General features: G+C 38.3%; 1 protein-coding gene across 1 annotated transcript in view; it reads right to left on the bottom strand.

Annotated features, from left to right (window-relative positions):
* Positions 1–2269: 2269 nt before the first annotated feature.
* Positions 2270–17232, bottom strand: part of LOC126419263 (translocation protein SEC63 homolog) — a 172494-nt gene continuing 157531 nt past the window's right edge. The window contains exons 15-17 of the mRNA XM_050086421.1: positions 13119–13322; positions 7844–8012; positions 2270–3740 (exon numbers count right to left, since the gene is read on the bottom strand). Coding sequence (XP_049942378.1) covers positions 7869–8012; positions 13119–13322 — 348 coding nt within the window. The 3' untranslated portion in view covers positions 2270–3740; positions 7844–7868. The remainder of the gene's footprint in view (positions 3741–7843; positions 8013–13118; positions 13323–17232) is intronic.

Here is a 17232-nt window from a genome sequence, read left to right as displayed (position 1 = left end):
AAAATGTTTTAGTTGTATGAAAACTGTTATGTATGATCCAAATACAGTGTGATTGAGTTCAAAGTATTATCGAGTGTACGGAGTTATTTTAAAAGTATAAAATATTTCTCCAAAGTAGCTTCTTATCTTCGGAGAAGAAGATGTACAGGACATCGCAGCCGGCTATCCTGAAAAGAAGATCGGCGAAGCAACTCCAAGTAAGTTCAATAGCCAAGGGGGAGTGTGATTCTTGCACACCAGTACCACACTACCACCCTTAATCACCGGAAACCTCCAGACACTCATTTACACATTTTGATTGATCTCAAGAACAAAAGTGTAACTGATAACACCACTCTGTTGAATGTAGTATATATTGAAGCAACTGAAGGAATTAATTGCTTTCATATTTCCTCTAAATTTTAAAAGGACAGATTGCTACTTGCCATATAGAGGACATGTTAAGTTGAAGACAGGTGAAATAAGGACAACAGCTATACATTTAAATTTTCGGACAAAAAGCAACTAAATCTAGCCTCAGCGGCCAGATATAGGGGACATATACATGTCGCCAAACTCCTGTGTCATGCCAAAAGAAGTTAAACATTAAGTTAAGCATTACATCTCGATGTCAACCAACTTTCCAGTCTTTTATAAGCCTCACAGATTAGATATACACAAACTGTATATTACAAAGCAAAAAGTCCAATATGAGTTGAACCACAATATTATTCAGCTGCCTAAATCACAGTTGCCAGGCCTCCAAAAGCAAAAAATACTCTACAGTGGTGGAAATGATGTATGGTACAATATTGAAATTAGCTGGAGACGTCAAATCACATCAGACACTGACCTTCCACCACTTTCATACAAAACGGAAGAAATGGACACATTGGTCGAAACCTACAGATTACAGCAAGGCGGCCACAGAAACTCCTTTCATCCACAAAGATCTCAGATGCACACAAACCATGTGAACTTGCACAATAGTTCCTCACAATTTGATTTGTCATATACCCAAGTTTTTCACCAATAATATTAAAGATAGATGAGTCAACATTTCTATTGACTGACTCAAACAAGGCGTTTTTCTTCTCGATGGCATTGCACATGAGCATCCAAAACCATTGATCAGCTGTAAGCTAACTAGGATATGAGATTATCCAAAGTGTCCCAGGAAGATACTAACCAGGACATGTGGTGAAATTCCCAACTGAATTCACAACTGACATCAAGTGATACCCACTCCGAAGGGGGTGCATTATGGTGATGTATGAAAATAAAACAGAGACTATAAATCAGATTATTGATCAGGCAATTCATAATAGTATGATCATTTGTTTTAACACAAGTTTACTGGTGAAATTATTTGTGCACTGAACACTGTCCTATATTCTCAACATGTTGAGAATTGTTTATAACAGTTATATCTGTCTGCCAGAGGAAGCTGCAAGCATTATAATTATTGGTTAAACCTTGAGCATTATCCCTTGTAGTTATCAGCCTACCTAGATTAGAAATAACGTGCTCACTAGAAACAACTGCTGTGCCATTATACTTCACGATCAGTAATGCCTTGAGCTGACTGTCGGTTTACAATGTGGAGATTTTCTGACTCACTACTGGAAGATGTTTGCAGTGAACAATGTGAATGCACTGAAGTTTCAGTTTGGCCTCTGCACTTTAGGCAGCACTAATTCACTGCATTTAAACAATTACTAGGAAATTACCATAAATATAGCTTCTGAGAAACTTTATGTGTGTGTGTAAGTGAAGAGCTGCATTTTCAGGCAAGTAAGGTAAAATAGCCTCCCAGCTAGCCGCGTGGTCCAATGCGCTGATTCCTGAGTGGGAGGTGTGCTCGGCACGAATCTGCCTGGTAGATTAGTGTCAAGGTCCAGTGTGCTGGCCAGCCTGTGGATGGTTTTTACGGCGGTTTTCTATCTACCTTGGCAAATGTGGGCTGGTTTCCCTTATTCCACCTCAGTTACACTATGTCGGCAATGCTGTGCAAAAACTGCCTCCACGTACGCGTACACCATAATTACTCTACCTCGCAAACATTTAGGGTTACACTTGTCTGGTATGAGTATGAGATGATCCTGGCAGGCCAAACCACACAAAAACCCTGGATTCGGTGCGGGGCGGTGGTGAGGTGGGTGGACTGCTGTGGCCTGTTGTGGGGTTGTGAACCACTGAGGGCTACAGCGGGGCAAAGACTCTCCGGCGTTTCTAGGTCCCCAGTTTAACATACAATACACAAGGTAAAACAGAAATAAAATTATAAAAGTTTAGGCTCATGCCCAATGTATTATATGACGTTTATAAACACCTTTGAGAAAATACAGTCTCATATTTAACATCAATAGTTACTCAACACCCACAAATTATAACATTTTTGTTTCTACAGTACATTGTTGCGTTATCATATATACAATATTATATTGTTTTACCTTTTCTTTTATCAAATAAAAATGCTTCAACATTAATTTCATTCTTTCACTTACATAAACTGATTCACAATCAAATAAGTTAAAAATATATTATAGGTCCTCATACAAATGCAGGCCTGTTTGGGAATGGGAGCAGTACTGGATATAGCACCAACCTCATAGTTGTAGAGAAATGTATGTTCAAAAATAGGATCTTTGATTTGACCTCCAACCAATTTAGAGGCATAGTTTTTTGCTGAAATTACTCATGACCTTGTGGAGTTTCCCTGTTTAACAGCACAGACAAAAATGAAGAACAAAGATCTCAAAATTGAAATACAATTCAATGTGATTTGAGGATTTTCCTCCCCCTCACAATGAAATGAGGAGTGACTAAACACAATAAATCACAAATAGGCTCCACTGCTTTTTATTCCTTACGCAATAATAATATGATTCCTTTGAAATCATTTTTAAACTTCTGACATTGGATAAAAAACAAACATGCCACATTACTCTACATATTTTCTCTGGATAATACCATATTCGGTTTCTGAACACATGTATTGACATCTACTTAAAAAGTTGCTGTCCTCTTTTCTTTAGAGTACGAATTTCACTGATCCAATCATTACACACACTAATCACAGGCAAGCATAAAAAGCAATAAAAAAGATGAATACCCTATTATTTCAAAAATAAAAATACCTCACTACAAGATAATGTGCAAAACCTTCCCCTGTCTCTGTTCAGTCACAAAGGAACAAAAGGGACTATGGTGACATAAAAAACTAGACTGTCTATTACAAACATGGCTTTCAATGGAAGCCAAAACAAGCTGCATTTAGGAATCCAAGAGAAAACATTTCATACTAATTCTGTACGAGCAAGGAATGATTAAATGATAGTCCCAACTCCATTTTTTTGCAACAGACTCAGACACACATTCCACTTCAACAGCATGAGCGCATCCACAGAGAGAGAACAAAGGAGGGGAGAGAGAGAGAGAGAGAGAGAGAGAGAGAGAGAGAGAGAGAGAGAGAGAGAGGTAACACTCAAATCTTGTTATCACTTTGAATGTTTTAAGAAGTAGTCACTGAACCATACACGAAAATGCTGCTCTGTGGTTGGGCAATGATGTACACAAAAAATGCAAAAAGATTTGCTTTACACAAAACACACCCATGGAAATTATACAAATACAACAAATAAATTAAGTATAACAGTTCACATGTACTGTCTATGTGTCATGAGAGAGTAACTCCATAACTCCATATGACATGCAGCTCAAGCGTCATACTTCTGCTTTCTTCAGTACATTGTACAGATCTGAAACAACAACATTTTTTCTAAATTATTAAATTTTAGTACGCTCAGTACATGAGAGCACTGAATAATAACATAGGCAGATGAAAAATGACATTCAGCAATAAGTGAAATAACAGTTCCAACAATAACAGAACAAAAAATGTAAATTACATTGGGAAGCAGACAACACAGCCAAAACAAAATATTTTCTAGATCAAAATATTCCACACCCGGCAACAAACACAACAAACTGAGTAAGAAATTCTACAAATCATGAAATGATGTGTGTTTATGTGTGAAATTTCAGAAAATAAACACAAACATTTCAATCATAAATGCAATCTGAATGAAACAGACAAAAGTGTAGTTGAAAATACTTTGCTTCAAGCCAGAATGGGGAACAATCTTATGATGAAAAATTGATGCCTTTCTTTAAAAACCAATTCTTCTTTCCTCTCTGAAGAAGGAACCTCTGGTTCAGAATACTGTGAGTGCTGTGATCTATTTTTGTATGTTACTATCAGCAGTGCTTAAGGTTATGTGCTGGGCAGCCCTTCTGATTGTTATTTTAATGCTAAGGAATGGAGGTGTACTCTGACTGTGTAGAGATAAACGATAACTGGAGTATTCATTGCTAAAAGAGCTTTCCTCCTCCTGTTACTCACCTACAGAGAACTTTGCAGCCACGTCAACAGTTCCTCTTGCATTGATTATTAGAATATTTGCCAAATGAGTTTGGCATTTGTCTTCCTATAATCTATAGAAAATTTTTATGCCCCTCTCTGCTGGTGTAGTATTTTAAATTTTAATTTTTTTCAAAACTTGCTTTCAATTATTTATTTCCTTTCTGGTCCACTTTGTGATGTAATGTCCATCCCCTTAGCTGAATGGTCAACGCATTGGAAGGCCACGCACGGGGGCCCCGAGTTCAATTCCAGGCTGGGGTGGGAGATTTTCTCCCATCAGGGACTGGGTGATATGCTGTCATCATCATCATCATCATCATCATCATCATTTCATCCCCACTGTTGATGCGCAAGTCACCCAATGTGGCATCGCACTCAATAAGACTTGCACTTGGCAGCCGAACTTCCCGCCTGGGAACTCCCGGCCACTGACGCCATACGATCATTTCCATTTTTTGTGATGTTATCTTTTAGTGATTGTTCTCAATAATTTTTTTCAATTAAAACTCACTTTTATCAATATCTTTTTTGTGTTGCCTCTAATACTATAGTGAGAAATATCTAATTCTAAAAGTTTGACACTTTACCATCTTTTGCGTCGATCCACTATGTTACCCTATCTACTGCTTGGTGTTTTACTGGAGGAATAAACAATTAGTTTACTTTTTCTGTACTCTCAAGCGTTATTATGGCAGTTATTCAGTTAGACAAACGCATTCTATGCTGTTTACGTTTAATTACATGAGAGTTCTGTGTTTTATTTGAGATTATTCCTCCTCCTTTCAACTCATCAATCCAAACACTGGCTTTCCAACAAGGTCGATTTATCCTTAGCAATTTACCCCTTGACTGTATCTTCAAAATAGCACACATAACTCATCATATCTCAAAATACAACCCATCTAGTTAAGTTTTCTTCTGTATTCATCAAACTTTTTTCCATTCCTCCACTCCAGCCCACTGACATTCATCATTCTACCCATCCAGGCAACTTTCAAAATTCTTTTACAGAACTAGAATGTTTTATTACTGTGTATCAAAATCCTGCATGGATACAATGAGAATCATTCAGCCAACCAGTTGCATGTCAAAAGTTTATTCAAACATTTACCTAGGTTTCAACAGATGTAACCTGTCTTACTGAGAAGAAGTAACAACACCTACAAATAGGATATATTACAATACATGGAAGTTATATTCACAGAAAAAAGAAACGTCAAAAATTACATATAGTGGAAATATAAAATAAACTTACATGTTACATATTGCATGAAAAGAGAAACAGTCATAGGGCTTAGAAAACAATAAAATGATCCATATAAATAATATGGAATCTTATCAACAGTAAAAATGATCCATGTAAAATCTAAGGTAGATGTGCATCATACACACAAATGGACACCTAACAGGAAAGAATAAACTGTTATAACTTCAAGTTGAACAAATATATTTCAAGAATGACGCAATACATGAAAGTCACAGATCAAGTAAACAGAGTAAGACGTGTGTACACTTTAACAGTCAAATCATAACTGAGTCCGAGTCTAGCGTCTGCTGGCTGGCTGGCCGCTTAGGTGGCGCTGCTGCTGCATGACTGGCAGACAGCGCCACATGTAGAGGACGCGTGTAACTGCGCAACGGCGCTTTGAAAGATCGAGTCACAACATAGACAAGCCAGCAGGAAACTTATGCCCTGGTGGCGTTTACATAAGGAGCAGTGCCAACCACAAAAGACAACTGGCAAGTTAATAAAATTACATTACAATAACATTACAGACACAGTAACATAACAAAAATTATAAAAAAGCAAATAAACCTATGCAAAAAGTGAACAATCTACAAAGCACATTAAAGTAGGATAACAACAGATTGCATCCTTCAGAAACAGTAGCCAGAGACAGTGGTTGGTCGTGTGTATGTGTGTGTGTGTGTGTGTTACCTGTTTCAGAAGAAGGCCTCCTGTCTTAAAGCTTACATGTGTAGTAGTCTTTTTGTTGTGCCTGCCTGTGATTCAACATTTCCACAGTATGGTCAGTAGCAATCTATCCTTTTCATAATACCGTCATTATTCCATCCTGGATCTTCCATTGTTCTATTTATATGTCTCTCATTCATTTTCATTTAATCCATTCCTTTCATTTCTTAGCAATCTATTTTTGACCTTGATCAATAAGACAGAGAATTTTTAGTGATTTCTGCAGCTTTTGTGCCTCTGCTTTCATTATATATTGTATAACACTGAACTTAAGTTGAACTAGTATTGGTACTTTCACTTAGGTCACTGGACACTGCCTCTGAGAATTCCCATTTTGTTTCATTCTAAACATTTTCTATTCTAAACATTAAGCGTTCCACTTCTTCATATACTACATTTGGATTTCAGCTAACTGTTCAGCAATACTAAGTTATGATCTGATTTATTGTCTACACTTAGGTATGCACTGCAGTCCACTATTATTTATAAACCTTTGTATAGCTAGTGTGTAATCTAGTAAGATATTCATCCATCTTCTGCCATTTTACTGCATACATTATTCTCGAGTGGTTCATTGGTTAACTACCCTGGTTTGTCCTAGGACTTTTGTCACTTATCTCTCTTTTCACCTCTGGAAATGTTTGTCAATGTGAAAAAATGTCAAACTGTACCATGGTTAATTTGTTAATGTAATGTTAAATTTTAGGCCCCCCTATAACTGGCTGGGTCAGCCTGTTCAAAGGTCAGAGGAAGGCAACAGCTTAACACCTACAATAGGACTACACCCAGTATAGTGTTGTGTCATAGTATATAGTGAAAGTACCAACTTTCATGTTAATCACAGCTTTATTCACCTTATCCTCTTGTGATTCTTGAGGATAGCATTTGCTGATTTCAACCACATAAAAAATACTGTAGAAATTTAGAAGCCTCTCTACTCACTCATTTGTTTCATTCTGCCTACATACATCGATAATTTTGCCTTCTGCACCTTCCCCTGTTACAGCATTCCTGTGACCTAGGACAATTAAATTTTAAGGATCCTGCACATATTTCATCTATCTTAAGTGTTTGAGTTACAAACTTAGTGTAAATCGAAAAATTAAAGGAAGGGCAATGATAAAACACTTTTTATATAACATGAGGATTGTGGTCCAGGTATGATTCCTGCTAAGGTAAGCTCACAGGCCTTGTGCCAGCACTCAAAATCATTTACTACTGAATAAATGATAAATGCATCCTATGAACCTTGAAGATTTACCATGTTTCAGATATCTTAATGATATTTCCTCTCAGTAAATGGTAGATGGTATTATGACACTATGACAAAAGTCTGTCACATTAAGATCGTCAATCATATTTCAGATTTTCTTCTGTTTTAAAACAAATGATTAGACTGACAAGTACAGTATAAAAAATAAAATGTACATGCATGCTCTCTCTCTCTCTCACTCACTTCTTACCTGTACTATCTGTCCTGAAACTGTGTTAATCCTGATCATCTTCAACATCCTCATCTGTGGTGAACTCTGACACATCACTTCCTTCAGCCTCTTGTTCATCTTCCTCCTCATCTGACATTTCCCACTGAGGATGCTCTGTTGGTATTTCAGGAGCTTCTTTCACATCCAGCTGCAAAGAATTCATTATTTATATTACTACAAAATCTAGAACAATTATTATTATTATTATCATTATCATCATCATCATCATCTACATTCTCAGCAAGCCACCATATGGTATGTTGCAGAGAGTATGTTGTACCACTACTGGTCATTTCCCTTTCTGTTTGACTCTCACATAGAAAGAGGGAAACATTACTGCATATATGCCTCCATACAGGCCCTAATTTCTTTAACATTATTTTAGTGGTTCTTAAGCTAAATGTAGGTTGGCAGCACTAGGATCATTCTGCAGTAAGCTTCAAATGCTGATTCTCTAAATTTTCTCAACAGCATTCCTTGAAGAGAACATCACCTTCTCTCCACGGATTCCAATTTGAGAACCCGAAGCATCTCCATATTATTAATTTTAACATGAGCAATTCCATATATTACACCTCCTACAATGGCAGATTATAATTTTAGAAAATACAAATATGAAAAAATACTCCACAAGAATGCATTTAACAGTGTGCTACTACTTCAAACAATTTTTAAATATTTAGGGTGTCTGAATATATGGGATTCTGTTATAGATTGTCACAGTCCCTTTTGTTGCAGTTCAGTAATGGTTTTTCCATGTAAGTTACCACTTCACCGTGTCCCATACATTTTCCATTGGTGAGAGATTTGGTGATCTTGCTGGCCAAGACAATAATGCTTCTATTGATGCATCACAGCTGCAGTATGTGGATACGCACTGTCCTGCTGAAAAAGCACATCACCTTCCTATCGAAGAAATGGCAGTGGTACGGGGTTAACAGCCGTGCAATGTAGCAGGTACTGGTTACTTTACCCTGCAGGAGCACCAAATTTGACTGCGAGTTAAAGCTGATGCCCCTCTACACCAAGAAGCCTTGCATGGGACTTGTGTGTTATGGCGAATACACTCTGGAATAGACAGCTCACCAGGTCCATGAAATACGCATGTATGTCAATCACTTGCATACTCACTGAACCCCCTCCCATCACTGAAGACAATGAAGCACCATCCCACGCTCCAGTCAATTCTTTTGCATCACCTGGCTATCCACGACTGGCAGCGTCACAGTGTTAGTGGCAGATTGGACAGGGGCACATATGGCCTTAATCCTGCTGCAAGCAGAGAGTTCCAGATGGTCTCTGATGCCACAGCAGGTGCAACATGTGTGTGGATTTCGTTCTTGGATGATGTTTGGTCAGCCACCACTGCACATACAATGCGTCGATCTTGACATGCATCTGTCCTATGCAGATGTTCAGAATCTAGTCTACTAGTGTGGGAATGTTCCACACACCACTGTTGAAAGCAGTGACACACAACTGATACATTGTGGTCAACACATGCAGCAATCTGTCGACATGTCCGTCCAGCTTCCTATAGAACTACAATGTGACCCCATTCAAATTGCTGAAGCTATTCAACAATAATACATACTGGTCAATGGGACACAATTGTAGCCTAGAATGAATGTTGCGCTGTTTACACCTAAACTCAGCACAATTACTCCCTGCAGATTCAAACTAGAGGATGCACAGAAAGGCCTCCTGACTGCCGATGACTGCGGCAAATGAATCATTAACACTACATCCACCCAGTATGAACATTTTGTATCAAGGTGCCATTGAACACCGTCTTTGAGGCTGTCGCATCTTATCCAGAAAAGGAATGGAAAATTAGAAAGCAGTCCTTGGCACAATGATCGTTTCAAAACTAGACTCTACAGTTCAAAGTGCCCTAATATTTTCTTATGTGGTGACTTTAACTCTACAGTTCAAAGTGCCCTAATATTTTCTTATGTGGTGACTTTAACATAGATTTTTTTTTTACCCTGGAATACTGGTATGCAGCATTTCCGATCAAACTAACATCCAAATAGCACTGCAAAAACCTAGTAAGTAGGAATATAAATTTCTTGCACATAAACAACCCAAATGAAGAAATAATGTCAAACCTAGAGGAGGTGCAAGACAGATGTTGAAACATGTCTTGTAATCAAAAAGCATTGCGTTTCATGGAAGGCAGATAGGTAAAATTCTGTTAAAGCTTTTTAGTATGGTTTTCGGAAAGCCAAATTTCTTAGAGTACCATTACTATATTACCTCATGTTTGGTTCTTTATTATCATGTAACATTATTATGACATAATATGTGCCATAAAATGAAAATGTGCACTTGAAATTTACAGAACAGTTGAAAGTAGCTAATAGTATGAAATGAAACACTTTGTTCAAATAAACTGACTACCTCTGTGGAAAAGATTAATAAAAACAAAGTTTCTTTAGCAAACCAATAAAAATAACTTCATTGTTCTGCAAAGCAATTAATGTTTGGTGGCCAATAATGTGGAAATAAAATAAAACCAGAGAACTGGAACTAATAACATATTTTAGTCTTCCATAGTTATATTAATGTATTATTTGGTAGCTCCCAGCCCCAGAAATCCATTTTGTTTTCATTTGATGCAAGAGCTCTAAACAAAGAGAGAATAGCAAAATCAAGAAATGTGAATGCAGGTCACATGGAGACTTCTCCCACTTACAATTTTGACTGCTCTGTGCAAGCACAAATCTGGCAGCACAGGTGTGCAAAAATAATTTTTCTGGGTAACATGTTGCTGCTTGCAGCTACTGCTTATACAGCTAACAGCCACACTTCTTCCGGCAGTGAGATGCAGGAGAAGGTTCTGCTAATACGAGACTTCAGCTCTGCACACTCACATGAGCCCACTGGCAACTGCTCAAACCAACCTAATTTAAACATTTTTGAAGCCACGCTCATCAAAAGCAGTTTGCTATTAAGAACTATTACGTAGTCTTTGTCTTAAAATCTTTCACAAATTTGCTGTCGGTGGACATTTGTGTGCGCACTGTGTTTTGTTCTTGTAAACAGTGTATTTTCTTTTCAACTTTAGTTTTATATTGATGTTTTTCTCTCGTTTATGTTTTATTGCTGCAACATCTTGCAATAACGTGCTACAGTAAAACTCTTTGTTAGAGTATCAGTTCTTACCAGTCAAAATTACAAAAATTTGACTCAAAACTAAAACAATGAAAAATTCCCAGAATTCTAAAAAATTCCCAGGTTTTTCCCAGTTTTCTCCCAGATGAAAAAATTCCTAGGTGTTTCCTGAATTTCCTAGTTGTCCCACAGTGTATACATCCTTGTAGTGGTATGATAGAGATTTAGAAACCATATTTTAAACTGTAAAACATTTCCCAAGTCAGATGTGGGATCTGACTATAATGTATGTTATGAAATGCATTTTAAAGCCAAAGAAACAATACAAAACAGAAAACTAAGTAGATAGAACCTGGATGGGATGACAATGCCAGAAGTAGTTGATAGTTCCAAAGGGAACATGAGGCAAAACTGACAGAAATAGGCTCAGATGATCTGAGGAGCCAGTGCACGGAGTTAGTATCAACTGCTACTGGTCACCAATTGGCAATTGTGAAAGCTGCAGAAGAACAACTAGACAAAATGACAAGGATCAATAAAAATCGTTGGGTAACATACGAATTATTAAATTTTATTGATGAAAGGAGAAGACACAAAAATACAGGAAATGAAGCAGACAAAAGAGAATACGGATGCTTAAAAATTTAGACCAAGAGGAACTGAAAATTACAGGACTGTAATGGCCAAAGGAGAAATGCAAATCTGTAGAAGTATGCTTGCCTATGGACAAGACAGATTCACTTAAAGGGAAACTGAAGAAACTCTTGGAGAAAACAGAAGCAAGTGTAAAAACATCAAAAGCTCAGATGGCAAACCAGTGCTACACAAAAGTGGGAAGGCTAAAAAGTGGAAAGAATCAATAGAAGGGATGTATAAACAAAAGAAATGTGAAGACAATATTATCTGGAAAGAAGAGAAAGTAAATGAAGATGAGATGAGAGAGGCAATATTGTGAGTAGAGTTTGAAAGAGCACTGAAATACGTAAGCCAAAATAACAATCAAACAATGAAAAATCCACAATGGAATGTAACAAAGCCAAAATAAGCTATCTGACACAGTGAAATAGCATTCCTTCAGAATTATTTAGATCTTCAAAACAAGCAAGACTATTCAACATGTTCTTTTATTCTGAATTTTAAATTTTAATCATACAATCACATGAACATTCCATAATGCCATGACTGTTTTTGATCGGCATTCTGACTGATTAGGGTCTTTTATTTGTTATATTTTATTAATGTTCAAAGACAGTGTGGAATTTTTTCCTGTTCAACATGGTTCGTGGATATATGAGGCGTGCAAAATACCTTCAGACTTTAATACGAATGTAATAATCCCTGTACCAAAGAACGCAGTTACTGTCAGGGATGAAAACTGCACAACCAACATTTTAATAGTCATGCTCACAAAATATTTACATGAATTATCTTCATAAGAATGGAATGACTGGTAGAACCTGAACTGCAGGAAAATAAATTTTGATTCTGTACAAATATTTAAGAACTCATGAAGCAATACTGATCCTTTGACTTTTCTTAGAATACAGACTGAAGAAATACAAACCATATTTAACACAAATTTAGAAAAACCTTTTCAGAATGTTGACCAGAATATATTCTCTGAAATTCTGAGGAAAGCAGGAATTAAATACAGGGCAAAACTGCTATCTACAACTTATGCCAAAAACAGACTGCTGTTGTAAAGGTGGAAAAACAGATATGAAAGGAAGGTAGTTTTTCAGAAGCGAATGAGAGAAAGTTGTATATGTACTGTGTTATTAGCCAATACATTGAGCAAGCAGTAAAGGAAACAAAAGAGAAATTTGAGAAATGGAATTAAAGATCATGTGGTAGAAATAAAATTTTTAAAGTTTGTCGATTACATTGTAATTCTGTCAGAGATGGCAAAGGACAAGCCGAATAGAAAATATTTATGAGATGAACATCAATGAAAGTAAAAGAAGGGTAATAGAAATGTATATCATGAACAAACATATGGTTTGTTCTCCTTACTGTACCACTACTCAAGTTAACAAAAATTACAATCTAATACATATTCATTCACTGAAAATCATTTTTCAATAAGCAGTACAGTTGTAGATAAGTTTGCAAAATAGAGATTGGGTATGGAACTGACCTTTATGTCCTGCATTTGGTCAAAGCCAAGATACGAATCTGACTTCAGACAAACAGTGAACGTGTAGATGCCAGGCCATCGTGGGGCAGTGAATTTTAACTGCACTTCCTCTTCCTCCACAAGAGCTGTCACATGGTATGGAGAAGTTAGTAAAGTGTGGCTCTTGCGATCACTGATATAAACCCACCAGTATTCCTGTTTATCCTGTGTAACAATAAATATATAATGAATTCTGAATGCCTAAAATAATTTTCTTAGAAAAAATAAACAAATAAAAACAAAAAAGCTAGTGTGTGTATTTCTCCTTATGGGGTACATTTCATATAATAATCACATTTTCTACTACTCTTTATGTTTGTTCACCCCTGCAAAATAAATTACTTTCTACATTCTACATTTTACTTTCACAAAAAGGTTCTCTCTCATATAACACCGTAACACTTGTGTTCAGCTGCTACTGCCTCTCTAAATTAAAGAATATAAGACATAAATATGCATATGTGTGCAGAGAATTTTTCTAGCAATTCCTGTTGGTAATTATTGTAATTAGATATAAGTACAGGGTTGCCACAACTTACCCTGATTTGAAGACAAGTTTTAGCACTTTTCCCTGACAAATTTTGAGATCTCAAGGGCAAGTAAAGACATAAGTTAACAAAGAAATGCAAGGACTTCTGTATTTTTAAACATGTGAGCAAAAATATTATGTACTAACACCCACATCTTTTGTAATGAATTGTTTTTAGGTGGAGGAAGCAAGCCACATGGTATATTATGTTTCATTAAGACCACTGATGTTATTTTATTTCAATAAAACGAAACACGTTTGGTGACAGAAATGCGCATTTCCTTGGAGTCACAAGATAGATTTAAAATATCTTCACTGACTTCAGAAATAACTTCAGAAAAAAGTAGGCCTCTTGAAAGGAGATTATAAGGCAGCGAAAAGTCATGTAAACCAACATTATAGATGACCTCCAATAAAATGTTGGTTCTACTATGTTTTTTATTGTCAGTTATTACCTACTTCTATGTCTATTATTTGACAGGTATTGTGTGGTTTTTCTTCCATAAATGCATGACTACATAGCGTACAAACTGCCAGCAACTGACACAATTTTCTTCTTCTTATCGTCCATACTTTCTAGCATATAAACTACTTTTGAAGTGTCAAAACTTTACAAGAAAAAATAAAATGTTTACACGCAATGTACAATGTACTCGCAGTTAAGGCAGTCGCAATCCCTGAAATCCACCACCCTTGCCTCTGACCTGCCGAGGAACACCGCATTCCTGTATCCACAGATAAACCACAAAAATCAGCTACATGACAGGCCAGATCCATTAGAGATACCCACAAAAAGGCCTGCGGTTTTGGCCCATCACGGAAGTCCACTTTTGTGGCCAGCCATTCACATGTCACAGACACCATGCTGATAAAATAAGACCACAATGATCAATCCGAGCAACAGATAATTTGCGAATACTCTGAGAATCAATAGAAATGAGGATCAGTAGCAACTCACTGTGTGAAGATGATCACTGAGCTGCAGACAGGCATATAGAACAGACAATCACACTCTCTCAACCAAATTTTTAGCCACAGCCTTTGCCAGAAAAAACACACACACACACACACACACACACACACACACACACACACACACAATAACTCAGACTTTGACCACTGTGTCAACAGTCTCTGAGAATCAGATCCAGACAAACCACTCCTCACGTTTCCATGCCTTGCTAGGCAAGCAGCCCTGCCTTGCTAGGCAAGCAGCAAGAAGTAGTGGCAACAATGACTGACAGCTGTGGGGAGTGGTAGAAAGGGGAGAAGTAGTAAGAATGTGGGACCAGGGAAGTGGCGCACGTACCCTGCTGCACCTAGCCAGCGACGATGCACGACATCTCAGTAAACAACCCATTTCATCTACTGAGACACATAAACAAGATTTTTCCAGTGTTTGTTTTTCAAATTTCCCAGATATTTCCTGATTTCCATGGCATGTTCGAATTCCGTGATTTCCCAAAACTTGTGGCAACCCTGAAGTACAACACGACAGGTAGACTGAACACAACTTTACTCCATGGAAGCTTTAATAACTTGGGCAAAGTATTTAAGTAACATTCAGCAGGAACTAATTATGTACACATACAGTTGCAGTAATAGACCTGGAGAACTGATGCTGGGTGTAGCTCAGCTAACCTTAAACAGACTTAGGCCTGTGGTGGGCTCTGACAGTGATCTCTCTCTCTCTCTCTCTCTCTCTCTCTCTCACGCGCGCATGGGCACGTCATTGCACTCCTCTTCTCTTAGGGAGATCACAGATAAATGGTCTGAAGTGCTTCAGGCGCGGACACACTTTGCACCCACCTTCCCATGTCAAACCATAAGGCAAGACCAACTACACCTGAAATGTTTTCAGTCGACCATGGGCCTCGGCTCTGGTGATGTTGCTCACAGTGCTGATGGTACTGGCATCAGTGGTTGCACAGAAAATGGTGATAGAATCACTGATGATGGTGTTGGAAGCAATAGAGGAACTGCTGGTGCGGCCACAGACGACTGATGCCCCTGCATGTGCAATTGTGAACTGGAAGCAGCAGGTGATACGATGCCCAATGAGGATGGCTTCAGAGGCGATGGTGTGACATCAGGGGACACCTGGCTACCCACATGAAAGTGAAGCTGATCATGGTGCCTCGGGGATGTACTCCGAGCAGATGTTGCAGAGATGCCGTCCCCGGCATCTGGTGATGAAGCTAAAACCCATTTAGGGCGATGTTTCAAACCACGTGCCCAGACAGCTACACTTGAGCAGAAGAGGTGCAGCAGCTGCACGAGTTGATGTCCAGGTGAAGGGCACAGGAGGTGTAGCAGCATCCTTGGCTGGTGCCCATGAAGTAGCTCTGCTGAATGGCATGAAACGGTACAGGGAGAGAAACCGACCCCAAAAGAGTTGGCAACCTACTTTTTCCAACTGAGTTTTGAACACCTGCACTATGCACTTCATCTCACCAATAGATGGTGAGTACAACAGCGGAGCGAGGATGTGATGGATATCATGGGAATTGCAAAATGCCACAAACTCTTGTGGTGAAAATTTGGACAATTATCGGACACTAACATCATGGGCAAGCCTTCAACTGAAAATTTTTTTTGGGTAAGGCTGTGATGATGGCAGTCGTGGACGTGGAAACACAACAGACAACATACAATAAATAAGGCTTTGTGTCAATGACCAACAGCAAGTAACGGTTGAGAAAGGGGTCAATGAAAGCCACATGTTTACAGTCCCATGCACGCGGTGGTGTTGGAAAAGGAGACGATGATATCTGCGGAGCTGTTTGGTGCATTGCACACTGTGAACAGCAGGTAACCAGGCGGGTAATGTCACCATCCAAGCTGGGCCAAAACACATGTCGCTGAGCCAACACTTTTGTGTGATACACCCCAGTCATATGCATGCAATAAATGAAGAGCCTCTGAACGAAGCACTGGGGGGATCACAGCCTCATGAGACAAGTGATCCATGGCCATCCACAAAAGGGAATATATGTTGAAAGATGTAATAATTGCAGAGCAGTCTGATGCATGAGAGGGTGGCGAAATCGGCCAACCATGTTGTACGAATGTTGTGACCTTCCGCAAAACATGATCCAAAGCTACAGACTTTGTTATCCGTGTGTTAGTTGCAGGAAAACCATCAACTGTGTGTGTGGCAACATCAATGTGGAAACAAAGCAATTCCTCCTCACCAAACCCTGGATCTGGACCTGCCGGCAGCCAGAACAAAGCATTGGCATTTGTGTGTTGATTCATAGGGCAAAAATGAATCTCGTAGTTGTAATACAACAGGAAAAGACCCCAATGTTGAATGTGTTGCTTTATCTGGTAACAACGTAGAAGGACTGAATGAGGAAACCAACAGTTTGTGATCGGTGACCAAGTGTTAATTTGGTACTGTAGGGAAAAACACAGAGTTTCTTCACAGCATATACAATGCCGAAAGCTTCTTTTTCCATCTGAGAGTACTTAGTCTGAGCAGGAGTCAGCATTTTCGAGGCATAAGCAATAGGCTGCTTGGTGTCATCAGAACATCTATGAGCC

Source organism: Schistocerca serialis, chromosome 9 (genome assembly GCF_023864345.2).
Source record: "Schistocerca serialis cubense isolate TAMUIC-IGC-003099 chromosome 9, iqSchSeri2.2, whole genome shotgun sequence".
NCBI classification, from domain to species: Eukaryota; Metazoa; Arthropoda; class Insecta; order Orthoptera; family Acrididae; genus Schistocerca; species Schistocerca serialis.
The sequence above is the reverse complement of the archived record's forward strand: the minus strand, read 5'-3'. Positions and strand labels throughout refer to the sequence as shown.